This window comes from Hyposmocoma kahamanoa, unplaced genomic scaffold (genome assembly GCF_003589595.1).
Source record: "Hyposmocoma kahamanoa isolate Upper Pololo Valley unplaced genomic scaffold, ASM358959v1 78, whole genome shotgun sequence".
Lineage (NCBI taxonomy): Eukaryota > Metazoa > Arthropoda > Insecta > Lepidoptera > Cosmopterigidae > Hyposmocoma > Hyposmocoma kahamanoa.
Window position 1 is genome coordinate 13,933,802 of NW_020653945.1, and position 13,220 is coordinate 13,947,021.

General features: G+C 35.1%; 1 protein-coding gene across 1 annotated transcript in view; it reads right to left on the reverse strand.

Moving 5' to 3' along the window:
- Positions 1-789: 789 nt before the first annotated feature.
- The window catches only part of LOC113233140, a 12,923-nt gene continuing 492 nt past the window's right edge, over positions 790-13,220 (reverse strand). Inside the window, exons 2-4 of the mRNA XM_026468147.1 lie at positions 12,760-12,971; positions 4,089-4,257; positions 790-1,617 (exon numbers count right to left, since the gene is read on the reverse strand). Coding sequence (XP_026323932.1) covers positions 1,289-1,617; positions 4,089-4,257; positions 12,760-12,971 — 710 coding nt within the window. The 3' untranslated portion in view covers positions 790-1,288. The remainder of the gene's footprint in view (positions 1,618-4,088; positions 4,258-12,759; positions 12,972-13,220) is intronic.

The window sequence follows — 13,220 nt, forward strand, 5'->3', positions numbered from 1 at the left end:
AGATACAACCACATTTTATCGACTGCCATTTTTCAAGTAAATGAAAAACAAGATGAATAATATTTTTTTAAGCAATTGTAGTAAATGTCTTATATATGCTAATTAATAAATAAAAAGTAGGTAAGTCTCGCTGGAATTCTTGTAAGCAGTCTAAAGTACAAAATTAATACAACATTTGCTTCAATGTACAATAATATACCATTATTTTCAAATTAGTCGGACGGACTTTACTTATAGTTTGATATTTTGACAAAAACTGACGACAATAACCTTAAAATTATTGCATTCCACGCAAAATACAAAGCGACTATGACACACTTTAAATTACTATTACCCACCCAACTCGTGGAAGTATTGTTTGCAGAAATTGAATAGAACTTTGTTCCACAAATAACCCTTTCATTAAGAAAATTGTTGATTATGAAGGTTATTTGTAAAATATTAACAACAGCACAGGACAGTATATTACTAACGTCATAATCAACAACTTTTGTTCCATGACTTTTTGCACAACATTTTCACCAAAAATAAACTTACGAGTTTTTGTTGTGCCATCTGACACTTTTTAGATCTCCTTGTGAAAGAGTTCGTCCAGGGAAGTACTGCCAAGCACTTATTTCTGCCGCCAGGCACTAATGTGAGCGTTACTGCGTTCGTTTGGAAGGGTAAGGGTGCTGTAGGGCTAGCACAATAGGGCGCGGCTAGCACGAGAGCGACATAAGACCGAGATACTGTTATTCTCGCATAGAAATCCAGCGCTTTATGTCGCTCTCGCGCAAGTCGCGCTCGGTCGTGCTAGCCCTACTGGTGGAATTACAGGCATATCAGACTTGTCAACTTATGTCACAACGTGACGGGCGCAGTGGCAATGCCCCTCAGTTCTTTACGATTTAAAGCTCTGAATTGCACTGCAACTTGGTATCATGATGGTCCTATGAGAATGTTAGTATTTTAAAAATAACTCCCGAGTCTGTAAAATGTTTCTGTACAATAATTATATTTTAAAATAAACTCTTCTGCAATCTTACTTAAATGCAAATCAATACAAATTAAGTTTTGGCAAACAGCATTTTGAAGCACCTTATATATTTTGTTATAAACAATGACGTCATACGGACAGAAGTTTCTCAGAAACAAAATGTTCTGAAGTTACTCTTTAAAAGCTTTGATACAATTGATCACAATAGTGATAAAGTATTTAAAGTGGGTATCATATTATAATTTAGTTAACCCAATGAAAAGGCATTATGACTTTTTCATGAACTACGCCTGACGTGTCCTCTAACGCCTAAGAAGAGCCAACAACGTAAGCCAATAGACATGTCAAAATTGAAAATATAACACTAACAAAAGGTTTATACGCTCCACTATTTCCGCAAACCATTCTTCTGGAAGCAACTGACAATTTTTTTGTTTGTAAAAGACTATGTATGCCCTCTATTTCCCAGCGATTCAGGGATCCTGGTGCTCGTGAGAAGAGGACGGAGTACAGTTGAGGAGAGCGGCCGATGGCGCCTCCTTCTTGACAGAAATTGAGAAGGAGATGGTCATTGACTGCTTTTAAAACTTGCACGGTCCCGCTGAACTGCTGGTAACTCCGGCGATTCGTTAGTGTCCCTATAACATGAATAATTAGCGCGTTCTATTTTTAAATTTGTCATGATTAAAAGTTCTCAGAAAATTAATTTTTAAATTCATGGCAAAACTTTATCCAAGTGTTCTTTCAAGGTTCTGAAATAGAATGTAGGAAGATAGACTACAAACGGTTTTCTGCGTAATATGGTACGCAGAAAACCGTTTGTTATGAGAACATAATTATTTAGTAACGTAACTGCTATTTTGCTTAGAAATAAATTGAAGACGTGGTACCACAGTATTTTATTTTTAATAGAACTAAATGAAGTCTGCAAGGCAGAATGGACAACAGTCATGCGATGCACTTTCAATCTTTTGTGTTTGTTGTACAATTGCAAAGTGAATTCAAGGTTTGAAATAAATTGTTCTCAATGGAATGGACAAGTAATATAAATCACAAAGTTACGTACTATCTACATACGTTAAAAAAAATAAGGTGAACGTACGCGCCACTGATTGTTTTTATTTAATCACTCTTTATTACACCAAAATAACTTACTACATTACGTACGATTTTTTTCCTAAAAAAAATATATATTTTAATTTATCTGCTTAGATTCCACTTCTATTTTTTTATGTATTGTTTTTGTAATAAAGCTAACAAGTTTAATAACGATTAATTATTTATTTAGGGAAATAAATAAAGAGTAAAAATAATTTAATCACTTTACTGTGTTGTGTGAATTCAATTTTTTATAATAAATAATACACTTGTTGTCCGATAGTTTCTGTACCAGAAGGTCGCGCCCGTATGATGATACTATCCATTCTTAAACGCGTTCATCGTCATCATCAAATAAATACTGCCCCCCTTGTCATAACTAATGCATTTGTATTTCAACTTTCGTTATATTGGCCGCTAAAGTTTTATTGTGCCAATTACGCTAATTTTGCTTAACAATAAAACTGAAACTAAACAGTAATTATTTAAAACACCGGTTAGAGTGGATTGTACGTGTGGCGTACTATAAGTTTCCGGAATGAATAAGAAAAAAATATTATAAATGGTCAGAAATGAATTTATTGTTTCTCAAAATATTCACCGTTAGCATTAATGCACTTTTTCATACGAATAAACCAATTTTGAAAACATTTATGCCACTCTTCAGTGACAATCTCTGAAACATATTTTTCATACTCTTCGACAGCCTCTTCAGGTGATGAAAATCGTTTTCACGAGTTAAATCCATGGTGATGTAGACAACCAATTTCTAAAATAACGCCACAATGTAAAAACAAGTGACAGTCAAACTGTATTCTACGTCCAAAGAGTTCCATTTTCAAATGTTGTAATTACTTTTAAAATTTTGTTTATATAAGTGGCCAGTTCCCGAAACTTATAGTGCGCTTTATGTAGATCTCGTTTTGCCGATATCCAGATGTATTAATAACTCAATTTCATTAAAAATGTCGATTACGTTAGTAAGATTAAGATAAATAAGATAAGAAGGGCAGAATGGCTTGGTATTGTCAAGCTTAAGGCTCAATTTATATTACGGCGGAACGAAATGGAAGCGAATTTTTGTAACGATATTGTACATAGTATAATCATCACTGAACATCATATCGGAGGATAGCGTGCTCGATATAACGTGTCCGATATTGTGCCACTGGACTAGAATTCATGTCACCAAGAAGGGCTGGTGATATGAATTCTAATTGTGCATACCTATTGTTAAGTAATTAATAGATTCAGGTGTTACTTTGCGGAAGTCCATGTTAATAAAAATGGAAGTAAATTTATTTGCTACTCCGCGAACCCAGTGAAGGTTAAATCGTGCAAAATAGCTGCATGAAAAAATATTCAACACAAGCGCAACTATTTTGCGCGATTTAACCTTCACTGGGTTCGCGGAGTAGCAAATTAATTTACTTCCATTTTTTTTTTCATACCTATTGTTAATTATAATTATTTTTTTTAAGTGTAGTTTACTAACATAGTCGTAAGTTTAAAATTCTTACTAACAAAGTGGATCAAAGATCTTAAATAAAAAATATTAGTACTATTATCATTGACTTACAAATAAATGGACGACGGGTCTAATACAAAAACCACGAAAAAAATGTCCCAAGTCAACCTATTCGAAATTTAAATTGTTATGTCATCGCAGTATCGCGCTGTCAGTAGAACAAATGAAGACTAAAGCGGAGTGTCGCGCTCTGTATACGATTTTAGCGCCTTACAAGTGCGGACACTTTTTAGCGCGGACCCGACGTCCATATAATTGTAAGTCAATGACTATTATTATTATAATGAACTTTACGGTCAATTGTGTAACGTACAAACAAGATACGAGCGCATGCGCGAGCACTGTCGAGCATGCACGAGAATTCCGCGGAAGATTTAAGGTATATCTATGTATGCTGTGTACAATATCGTTACAAAATTCTCTTCCATTCCGTTCCGCCGCAATGTAAATTGAGCCTTGGTTCTCACAAAAACAGGTGCTCACCGTTTTGGCCATCAAAGACATGCCAGTAGCCAGCGGAATCGTTACGGAAATACAGTGCATATTCTATGGTCTGCCCAGCCTCGTCCCACAAAAGACGCAGGTGGCGATATTCCTGCCGAAACCTCGCGTTTATGTGCTGCACGTGGAATAATTGGTGCTCCGTCGAAGGCTGAAACGAAGAACATAAGATTAGGTATAATAAATCTTAAACTTGATGTAATAAGGCCACATCTGGAAAAGACGACTTTTTAATAAAGAGGTTTAAAGATTCAACGAACAAGTCGATAACTTTTTTATGCTAAGATGGGAGATTTACAAAATTTCACATATTATGGTGGAATATTTTCTTCAAATTGTGAAATCACTAAGAAGCACCTCGTTTCCAACAAAAAAAAGAATCATCGAATCGGTTCACAAATATCGGAGTAATCACGTAACATACATAAAGAAAAATACTTGAATTGAAAACCTCCTTCTGTTTTATGAAGTCGGTTAAAAAGCACTTTTGACTTGTGATAACAGGGCTTATTATACCTAGTGTAAGCAATGGAAGATAGAATAGAGTAGTAACGTACAACTTTTTCTAAAAATCTGTTTTTAATTTTTTTTTTTGAATAATCGAATGCTATTCTAATGTTCTTTTAGATTCCCAAGATAATTCCTATATTCATTCCTAGTTTTAAATTGGTACTTCACAGTTCTTAACAAAAATTTTACGTAGTATCGTCACAAAGATTAACCTTTGCCACGAACCAATTGTAGAAACTAGGTATCTAATCCAGAAACTTCTGAAGATCGTAGAGATAAAGTGGGACAGACAGGTTGACCCTTGACCCCTAATGGCAACGATCCACGTAGGCGAGCTGACATCAGGGTCACTATCACATTGGCTCAAGGCATAGCATAAATTGGTTTACTAATAATCTGATTCATCTAGAACAGGAGAATTAAACAGGCGCAGCCACCTTATGAAGAGTAATTGGATATTATGAATCAGACTCTACCTAGACGATCGGCGCAATAGCAGTTGATCTCCTTGCGAAAGAGTTCGTCCGGGGAAGTACTGCCACCTAAACTATTTCTGCCGCCAAGCAGTAATGTCAGCATTATTGACTTGACGTTCCGGTTTTGAAGGGTACCTAAGGGTGCTGGTCAAATTACGGGCACATGGGACTTACCAACTTATGTCTCAGGGTGACGGGTGCAGTAACAGTGCCCCTCAGATCTTTGCGATTTAAAGTTCTGTGTGGCACTGCGACTGTTATGGACAGGCGTGAAGCTTACCATTAGGCGTACGACTTGTTCGTCCCGTCACTTGTTATTAGAAAAAAAAATCGACGCACCCAAGTGGAAAGCCCAATAGTTATGATTAGTTAAAATTTTTTTGTAAGGTGATATTTCTTTTCTATAACTAATAATATCATTTCGCCAAAATTAAAGTTGATACGAACCTGTCAAGACGTACCTACCTGTATGATACAAATCATGAATAAAAGCGAAACAATATCCGACATGACAATGAATACAACGTTGCTGACCGATTTTTGGAAATTCATTGTCTTTTTTGTTACATTTCATTTTATTTCAGCATTATGAAGGAAATCCTTATTTTGCACCTGATTTCTTTCATAACGACAATAAATTTTGTAACAAAGTGAAGCTCTACATAAAAGAAATAAACGGGTATGTATGTAGTTAGTCATGACTGATGACCCCTATGCCTACAGTTGAATAGACCTGACGGTGGAAAGCTTCGTCCCTCACTGCGCGTACTACGTTACTCGTAGAAAGAGTTCGTCCAGGGCAGTACTGCCACCTTACCTATTTCTGTCACTAAGCAGTAAAGTGAGCATTACTGCGTTCCGGTGTAGAAGGGTAATGGTGCTGGTGAAATTACAGGCACATGGGACTTTTTTACTTATGTCTCAGGGTGACGGTCGCAGTAGCAGTGCCCCTCAGATCTTTGCGATTTAAAAGCACTGAGTGGCACTGCAATTGTTATGGACAGGCGTGTCGCTTACCACCAGGCGCACGATTTATTCGTCCCGTCACTTAGTATTATAAAAAAAAGTAATAATATAATGTAACACAAGTTAAAATATTAAAATTTTAATTGCCAATCCTATAGAACTGTAGATCCTACAGAGAGTAGAGAACTGTGTCCATATATTTATTTACATTTCGGAGACCAAAAAGACGTTTATATCTTTCGATTTACTTTTGTAGCAATGATTCACTGTAAGAATGCGATGTTTATTAATTAAAGCGATAACTACCTACCGCATGATCGCGTATCCCGGCACGACCGCAATAAAGACTCAATATATGTGGAACAACCTATTGTGATATCTCATACTAAAAAGTTTGTGATTAAGTCGATATCTTTATATGCCTGAACGAAAAGAATGTATTATAATAGTCATGATTCATTAATTTCGGGCATGATTCGTTCATTTTTGTAACAATAAGACAATGATATCTCTCTGCGCTTGATTGCATGGAATGTTCTTATTCGCAAAATAAAACGCAATTGCGAATTTCATTTTTTTCCATTTCATTTTTAGAATAACTAAAGTGTTAAATAAGTAATTAAATGAAGATCTTAACAGCCTTGTTTATTAGTAGGTGTTAAGATCATTGGCAATTTATTAATTAAATTAATTAAAAGAAAAAAAAGAACATATCAACAAAAATGCAACAGATATAATTTGTTGTTTGTTATAACTAAAGCATTCTATGGTTAGGACAAAATGGGAAGTTCCCTCATAATTTTATGATATTCTTCTGCCCTCTCCCCTCTTCACGTGACATCGTAAGTTATATTTATGAAAGTTAATGTATAACCTAATAACAATTTAATACAACTATTGAAACAAATGTCGCGAAAATTATAGGAGATCAACATTTCTTCATTTTGTATACGTATTTCTACTTAAGGTGTCTACTGACATTTGTCAGTTGTACCTGGGATTAACGACTCAAAGACCTAAATATTTTTTTATTACCGATATTGCGACCGCTATTTCGGTTTGACTTTAAGTGTAGTCACTCTTCAGATTTAAATCAATCTGACATAATTTGGAAATGAAACTATTTTTCGAGCCTAAATGGCGTACGTATACGTGTTTTCTTTAACCAACGTTTTGGGCTCTTTACAAATACCATGGCAATAGTCAGCCGTAGTGTTGGATCATGGAAAAATTTCTATTTCGAAAAAAACATATTTTTCAGAAAAATTAATATTTTTCCGGATATTTTTCAATATTTTTCCTATAATTTTCCACATCTGACGGTGACACCAGTTAAAATTTGAAATTACAGAAGGAAAACGATGGGGCCATTAAAAAGGTTTTTTCGCTGTTGTGAAATCATTTTAAAACTCATTTTTCTCTATGTGGTTTTAGACAAGTTTTATTTTATAATTCACGCTAAATAACTTGAAAAAAAATTCTAAAACATATGAGCCTTCGAAATTATATTTTTCCAATTAACCAGGATTTTTTCCATAAACATTTCCACTAAATTAAATTTTTCGTAAAATTACCCAACAGCCGTCAGCCGAGAACATGGGACCTCTAAAGAGCCCAAAACGTTTGGTAGTTTGAAAAAACAGGTTTACACAATTTAGTTTTTAGCGAATTACCTGCATCAATAAACAAAATAAGTGAGGAATTTATCTGTAATTATTTAAATAACACTATAGATCGTATATCAGAAACATTAAAAAAAAACTGAAGACAAACTTTATTTTGTAATTTGCGTTTTGTAAATTTTTAAAAAATTTTGTAAATTGTTATTGTGTGCAATTTAGCAAATTTTGTACCTGTCTTATAGTAAATTAAGTTAGTTTTTGTAAAACATGACAGCACATCCTTAATTTTCATTATATTTTTTTATTAAATTTATCTGAACTCCTTCGCCATGGATAAAGCCGGAATAGCTTTTGTGAGCGATATTTGTAACTATAGTCAATAAATTGTTTTTCTGTATTTTGATCAATAAATTTAAAAAAAATGTTATGAAAAAACTGTTTCAATCCCAATGTGTAAATGCAAACGCGAAAACCTGAGAACTGGGATAAATACGTCTATAAGCAAGTCGTACAACGTATATACGTCGAGTACTGCACACTCCGCAGTGATGCCGTGAAAAAAGTATTTTCTCGGCATCATATTCAATACTTTTTACTTTAATATTAAAAAAGACAGCTTGGAGAGCAGGGAATAGGCAGCGGCATAGGGAAACGCTTATTTTTACAAATATAATATAATTTCACAGACCACGTTCTAGAGCACAGAAAGCAATGACTATAAAAAAACATACCTACGTCAAAGCATAAAAAATAAACGTAATTAAATCATATTATATATTTATGCAACAAAGATGTTTATTATGTACTAGCCTCATTTATCGAAAATAACAATATCAAGCTTTAATATATGTGCCGATTTATAATAGCTACACAACCTACCATATAATTTTTCATCCAAATTCATAATCTGTAACCAACTTTTCCAACCCTTTCATTGGCTAAACGTGAAGGCAACGCCATTAATACTAAAAAAAATATATATAAAAAGATCTGTCGCCAACTAATAGTGTAATATAAATATAACGTTATTGCATTATATTTGTAACCTACCCAGGAACATTTAAGTATATTTCTGTACTCTACCGAACTGTGTACGTACTAACATCGAAATGAATGATATATGTAGATAAATAGTTGATGTAATGATTTTTCCAATAGAATTTGACACCTTCCCATCAGTAGGGTGACGCTCTCGAATACTGACCTCGATGCCCTGAGGAAATCAGGAAGTGGGGGTCTCAAATGCTGTATTCATTCACATGGTTCGTTATTTGAGTTTGAAATTGTGGCATATTAAAAGAGGATGTTATTTTTTAAGAATGTTATCTATTTATTGCATTCCATAAATATTATTCAAATTCCTCTTTGGGACCTCAAGATATACTTAAATTTATTTTTACAATTGTGTCTGTAATTTAAGACCGTAAAATAAATATTTTTCTGTTATTTGTATTCGATTTACTTTGGAACATCTGATGTGGGTTTTGTACAAGCTGCGAAGTTTTTCCTCCAAGTTTGGAAAGTTCTGGAACATGAGTTATTTGTTCCAATATCAATGCCGCGTTTTTATTAAAACAAATAACCGTGAGAGGTTTCGGATTGTCAACAGTTGGAAGGTAAGTTATATTATCTTGAGATAAGTATTACTTAGTATAATACGGAGAAAGCGTCACTAGCTGCAAAGGCTACGTGTCTGTTGAGATTTCGGAACAATCAATTTTTCTTTTTTTTTATTGTTATTATTGCACAGGAAAAAGCACAGAATACATTTAATAAAAGGAAAACACAAACAAAAGGTTCTGCTTATTTCTGTAAGAAATTTCTTCCTGCAGACCTAAATACAGGACAAAATAATTCTTTTTGTGAAATTACTTTACTAGTTTGTTATAATTATGAACACAAAGAAAATTCATTAGATCCGATTGAACTTGAACCAGAGCTTTTATACCGTGACTTTACCATATAATCAAATACTTTTTTGTAAATCAAGTTATTAGTAACATGCTTAAATAGCGTTTAACCGGTTACTATACCGAAGTAAAGGTAGACAACAGTTATTTTTGAAAACGCATCTACTGCTGCTCTACAGAGCAGGCTAGTTTTCGCAATTAGATGTCTGTATAATTTTTTTATTAGTGGATTTGACAACTTGTAACTACTTTTCCTATTTAGTACAGCCAATGTAGTAAAAGTTGACCGATGTTGAGACAACATGGTGAAATGGGGATATATTAAACCCGCCTCAAAACCAATGTGCTTGCGGATCCCCCACAAAGTATTTTTTTTTTATAATATCAAATGACGGGTCGAAAAAGTCGTGCGCCTGATGGTCCATAACAGTTGCAGTGCCATTCAGAGCTTTAAGTCGCAAACATCTGAGGGGCACCGCCACTGTGCCCGTCACCCTGAGACATAAGTTGACAAGTTACATGTGCCTGTAATTTCACCAGCACCCTTACCCTTCAAAACCGGAACACAGTAATGCTGACATTACTTCTTGGTGGCAGAAATTGGTAAGGTGGCAATACTTCCCTGAACGAACTCTATTACTATTTGCTCTCATGCCCACTGTCTCCGACCAATTGCACCTGCTAAGACCTGCTAAAGGTAACAGATAGGGGCACAGAGGTAGCTGCTTACTAGACCAGAGAAATATAACACTAGTTTGCTATTTTATTGGTTTTTGTCATTGACTCCACAAGAAGAAGAAGAAATAAAAGCTACCTACCCCGAACGTTGTAGTTGGGAAGTCATCATGTTCCCAAAGTTTGACGCTAGGGCATGTATTATAACGATAGACGCCTTCCTTGTTTAAATGCATGTACACCTCAACAGCAGTCCATTTCCCCATCAGCTGTTCTATATCTATGGCATCATAGTCGTGAACTGTTTCGCATGTCACTGTTATATTCCCGTCCGTTGTGTTCGTAATTTCAAAAGCTGAAGTTACGAAAAAATGGAACGACAACACAGCGATCGTTCGAAGTTCCATTTTTAAATTCAAATTTAATTAATAGATTTTTAATCACCACTTTATCTTAACATGCTTTTTAAAATTTCATTAAATCGAACGTTCGATTTTAGGTTTAATATGAGCGCGCGCGCATAAACATTGCACGTTAGGAGACGACTGAGAGCGGAGCATTCGCCTGAGTCAACTCTATGATTCACCCTTGCGATGTTATCACTTGACCCCGTAACTATATCTTCGGATCTCCCAGGATTCTTGGCATATGTGGTTAATACGCGGATTATACTTCAATTTTAAATATCCAAATAAGTCGCAATGCATTGCTGACTCGGCTGCGCCTCATCGCCAAAGATTCAACAAATTTCATGTAGTTACCCATACGTGTATAAATGTACAACAAATGATAAAATATGTCATATGTAATAATATTGGGTACAAGTTATATATACTCGTTTATTTTAGTCATTCGGGAACGTGGAAGTATGATCTTACCTATTAGCTCTGCATATCTACCTTAAAATTTGTCGTGTAACTACATATAAAGTTTAACACAAAGTTTCAAGCGCTTTCAAGGTTGAGATTAACAAACTTTGATTTCGATTAAGCAAATATTTCATACTTGCAATACGAGCTTTGTCTTAGTTGCAGCATGAAATTATGAAGTAAATTCAAAGTTTAATTTAATTTCTTGCTTAAATTTAGGCAAAATTTGGTTTGTAAATACAAAAACTTTATTAAATCGCAATTTTTGCTTAGACAAAGTCAACGTTCGCGTTTCAGCTCAGATGACACTTGCTTAAACTTATGAGATTTAAGTTTAAGCAAGTGTCATCTGAGCTGAAACTGGTTGTGAAATTTGTGAAAATTATAATTGTTAATATGTTATATTCAACCATGCTTTCCGACCCATTTACTATTTTAATGTTTATTTACGAACGTCTTACCATTAACTGTTTTGATGTAATTCTCCCCATAACTTCCGCTGAAAGGTTACCGTGCTGGTCTGTCACGCAGAGTTTGATTCCCAACCGGGAGAAATATTTTTACGGCCTACATTTATTTGACTCGTGAGTTTGGGTATAATTTGTGGTTGTGTATGTGTGTGTCCATGACACGTGCGACACAGGGTTTACCTAGTGCGGGGCTATGAGTGTGTGCGTTATTATTATTACTATCAATAAAATTTTATAGAATACACACTTTATTACCTACATAATATGAAGGTATAATATTTCTATTTTTTTATTTAAGCTTTATTAAACACAAAGTAGTAAAAATGGCGGACTTAATGCCGTTAGGCATTCTCTACCAATCAACCGGAGAGCTGAGTTCAGAATAAATAATAGGAGTGCATATCATGATAAATAAAAACAGAATATATAATCCAAATTTATGAATAACTATGATACATTATTTACACGTAATATAAAATATACATACGATGTAACTATAATACATGACTGAATATATTATAGTTACGTTTATATATATGTATATATAAATGTCACACTAACGTGTACCAGACTGGGTCTCCAACAAGAAGTTGCAGACTAATTGTTTGAAAGCTAGCTTATTAGGCGCATTTTGAATAGGGGGTGGCAGAGCTTCCAAAGTCGTAATGCCTGAAGTTTAAATGAGTTGAAAACAAAACCAGTATGGTGAGGAGGAATGAGAAGAGTCAAATTGCTATTTGAGCGAAGATTGTGGTTATGGGATGCACCCAAATATTGAAACTTACATTTCAAATACCGTACTGTATTACAATATTAGTTTATTTATTTAACAACATTAGGTATCAAATATGCACAGTATCATAAAAACCATAACTGGTTTGACTCGATACTGTCGACTTCATCTCTAACCACAATAGGACTCACACTCCAGCAAAAAGTTCTTATCTACACACTCACCATTACATTTTTAAATAGATTTACTAAATTGCTTCACAAATACTGACATTTTTAAAAATATGTACAAGTCAAGAGCACATCAAGATTCACACATTGCTAATTGTAGTTATCCTTATTATTATTGTAGACATAGAATTTAAATCTAAAGTATCAAACCTAACGTGATCTTAACCCTATATTTATATTATACTTTCTTACCCTGTCCATGGGTTCGGAAATATGTATCACTATGCAGCTGTCCCTGCGGTCGAACCAGGGGTCTGCGCCCAAATGCTGCACGAGTTCCACTCCATACCACATGCCCATAAGGCTGTCAATCCAGATTCCAGTCTGCGGAGATCTATTCACGCAACTTCCAATATCTCTTACAAACGGTGCCTCATAAGAACTGTATCCCCCCGTTCCATACCCTGCACCGTACCCTGTACCGTACCCGTTACCTAACCCCGAGCCATAACCGACAGAACCATAGCCAACAGTACCGTATCCTGTCCCCAAACCTGACCCTAACCCATTCCCTAAACCCACCCCGAAACTGGAACCATATCCTGACGTACCATACCCCGGCGTACCATACCCCGGCGTACCATACCCCGGCGTACCATACCCCGGCGTACCATACCCCGACGTACCATACCCCGACGTACCATACCCCGACG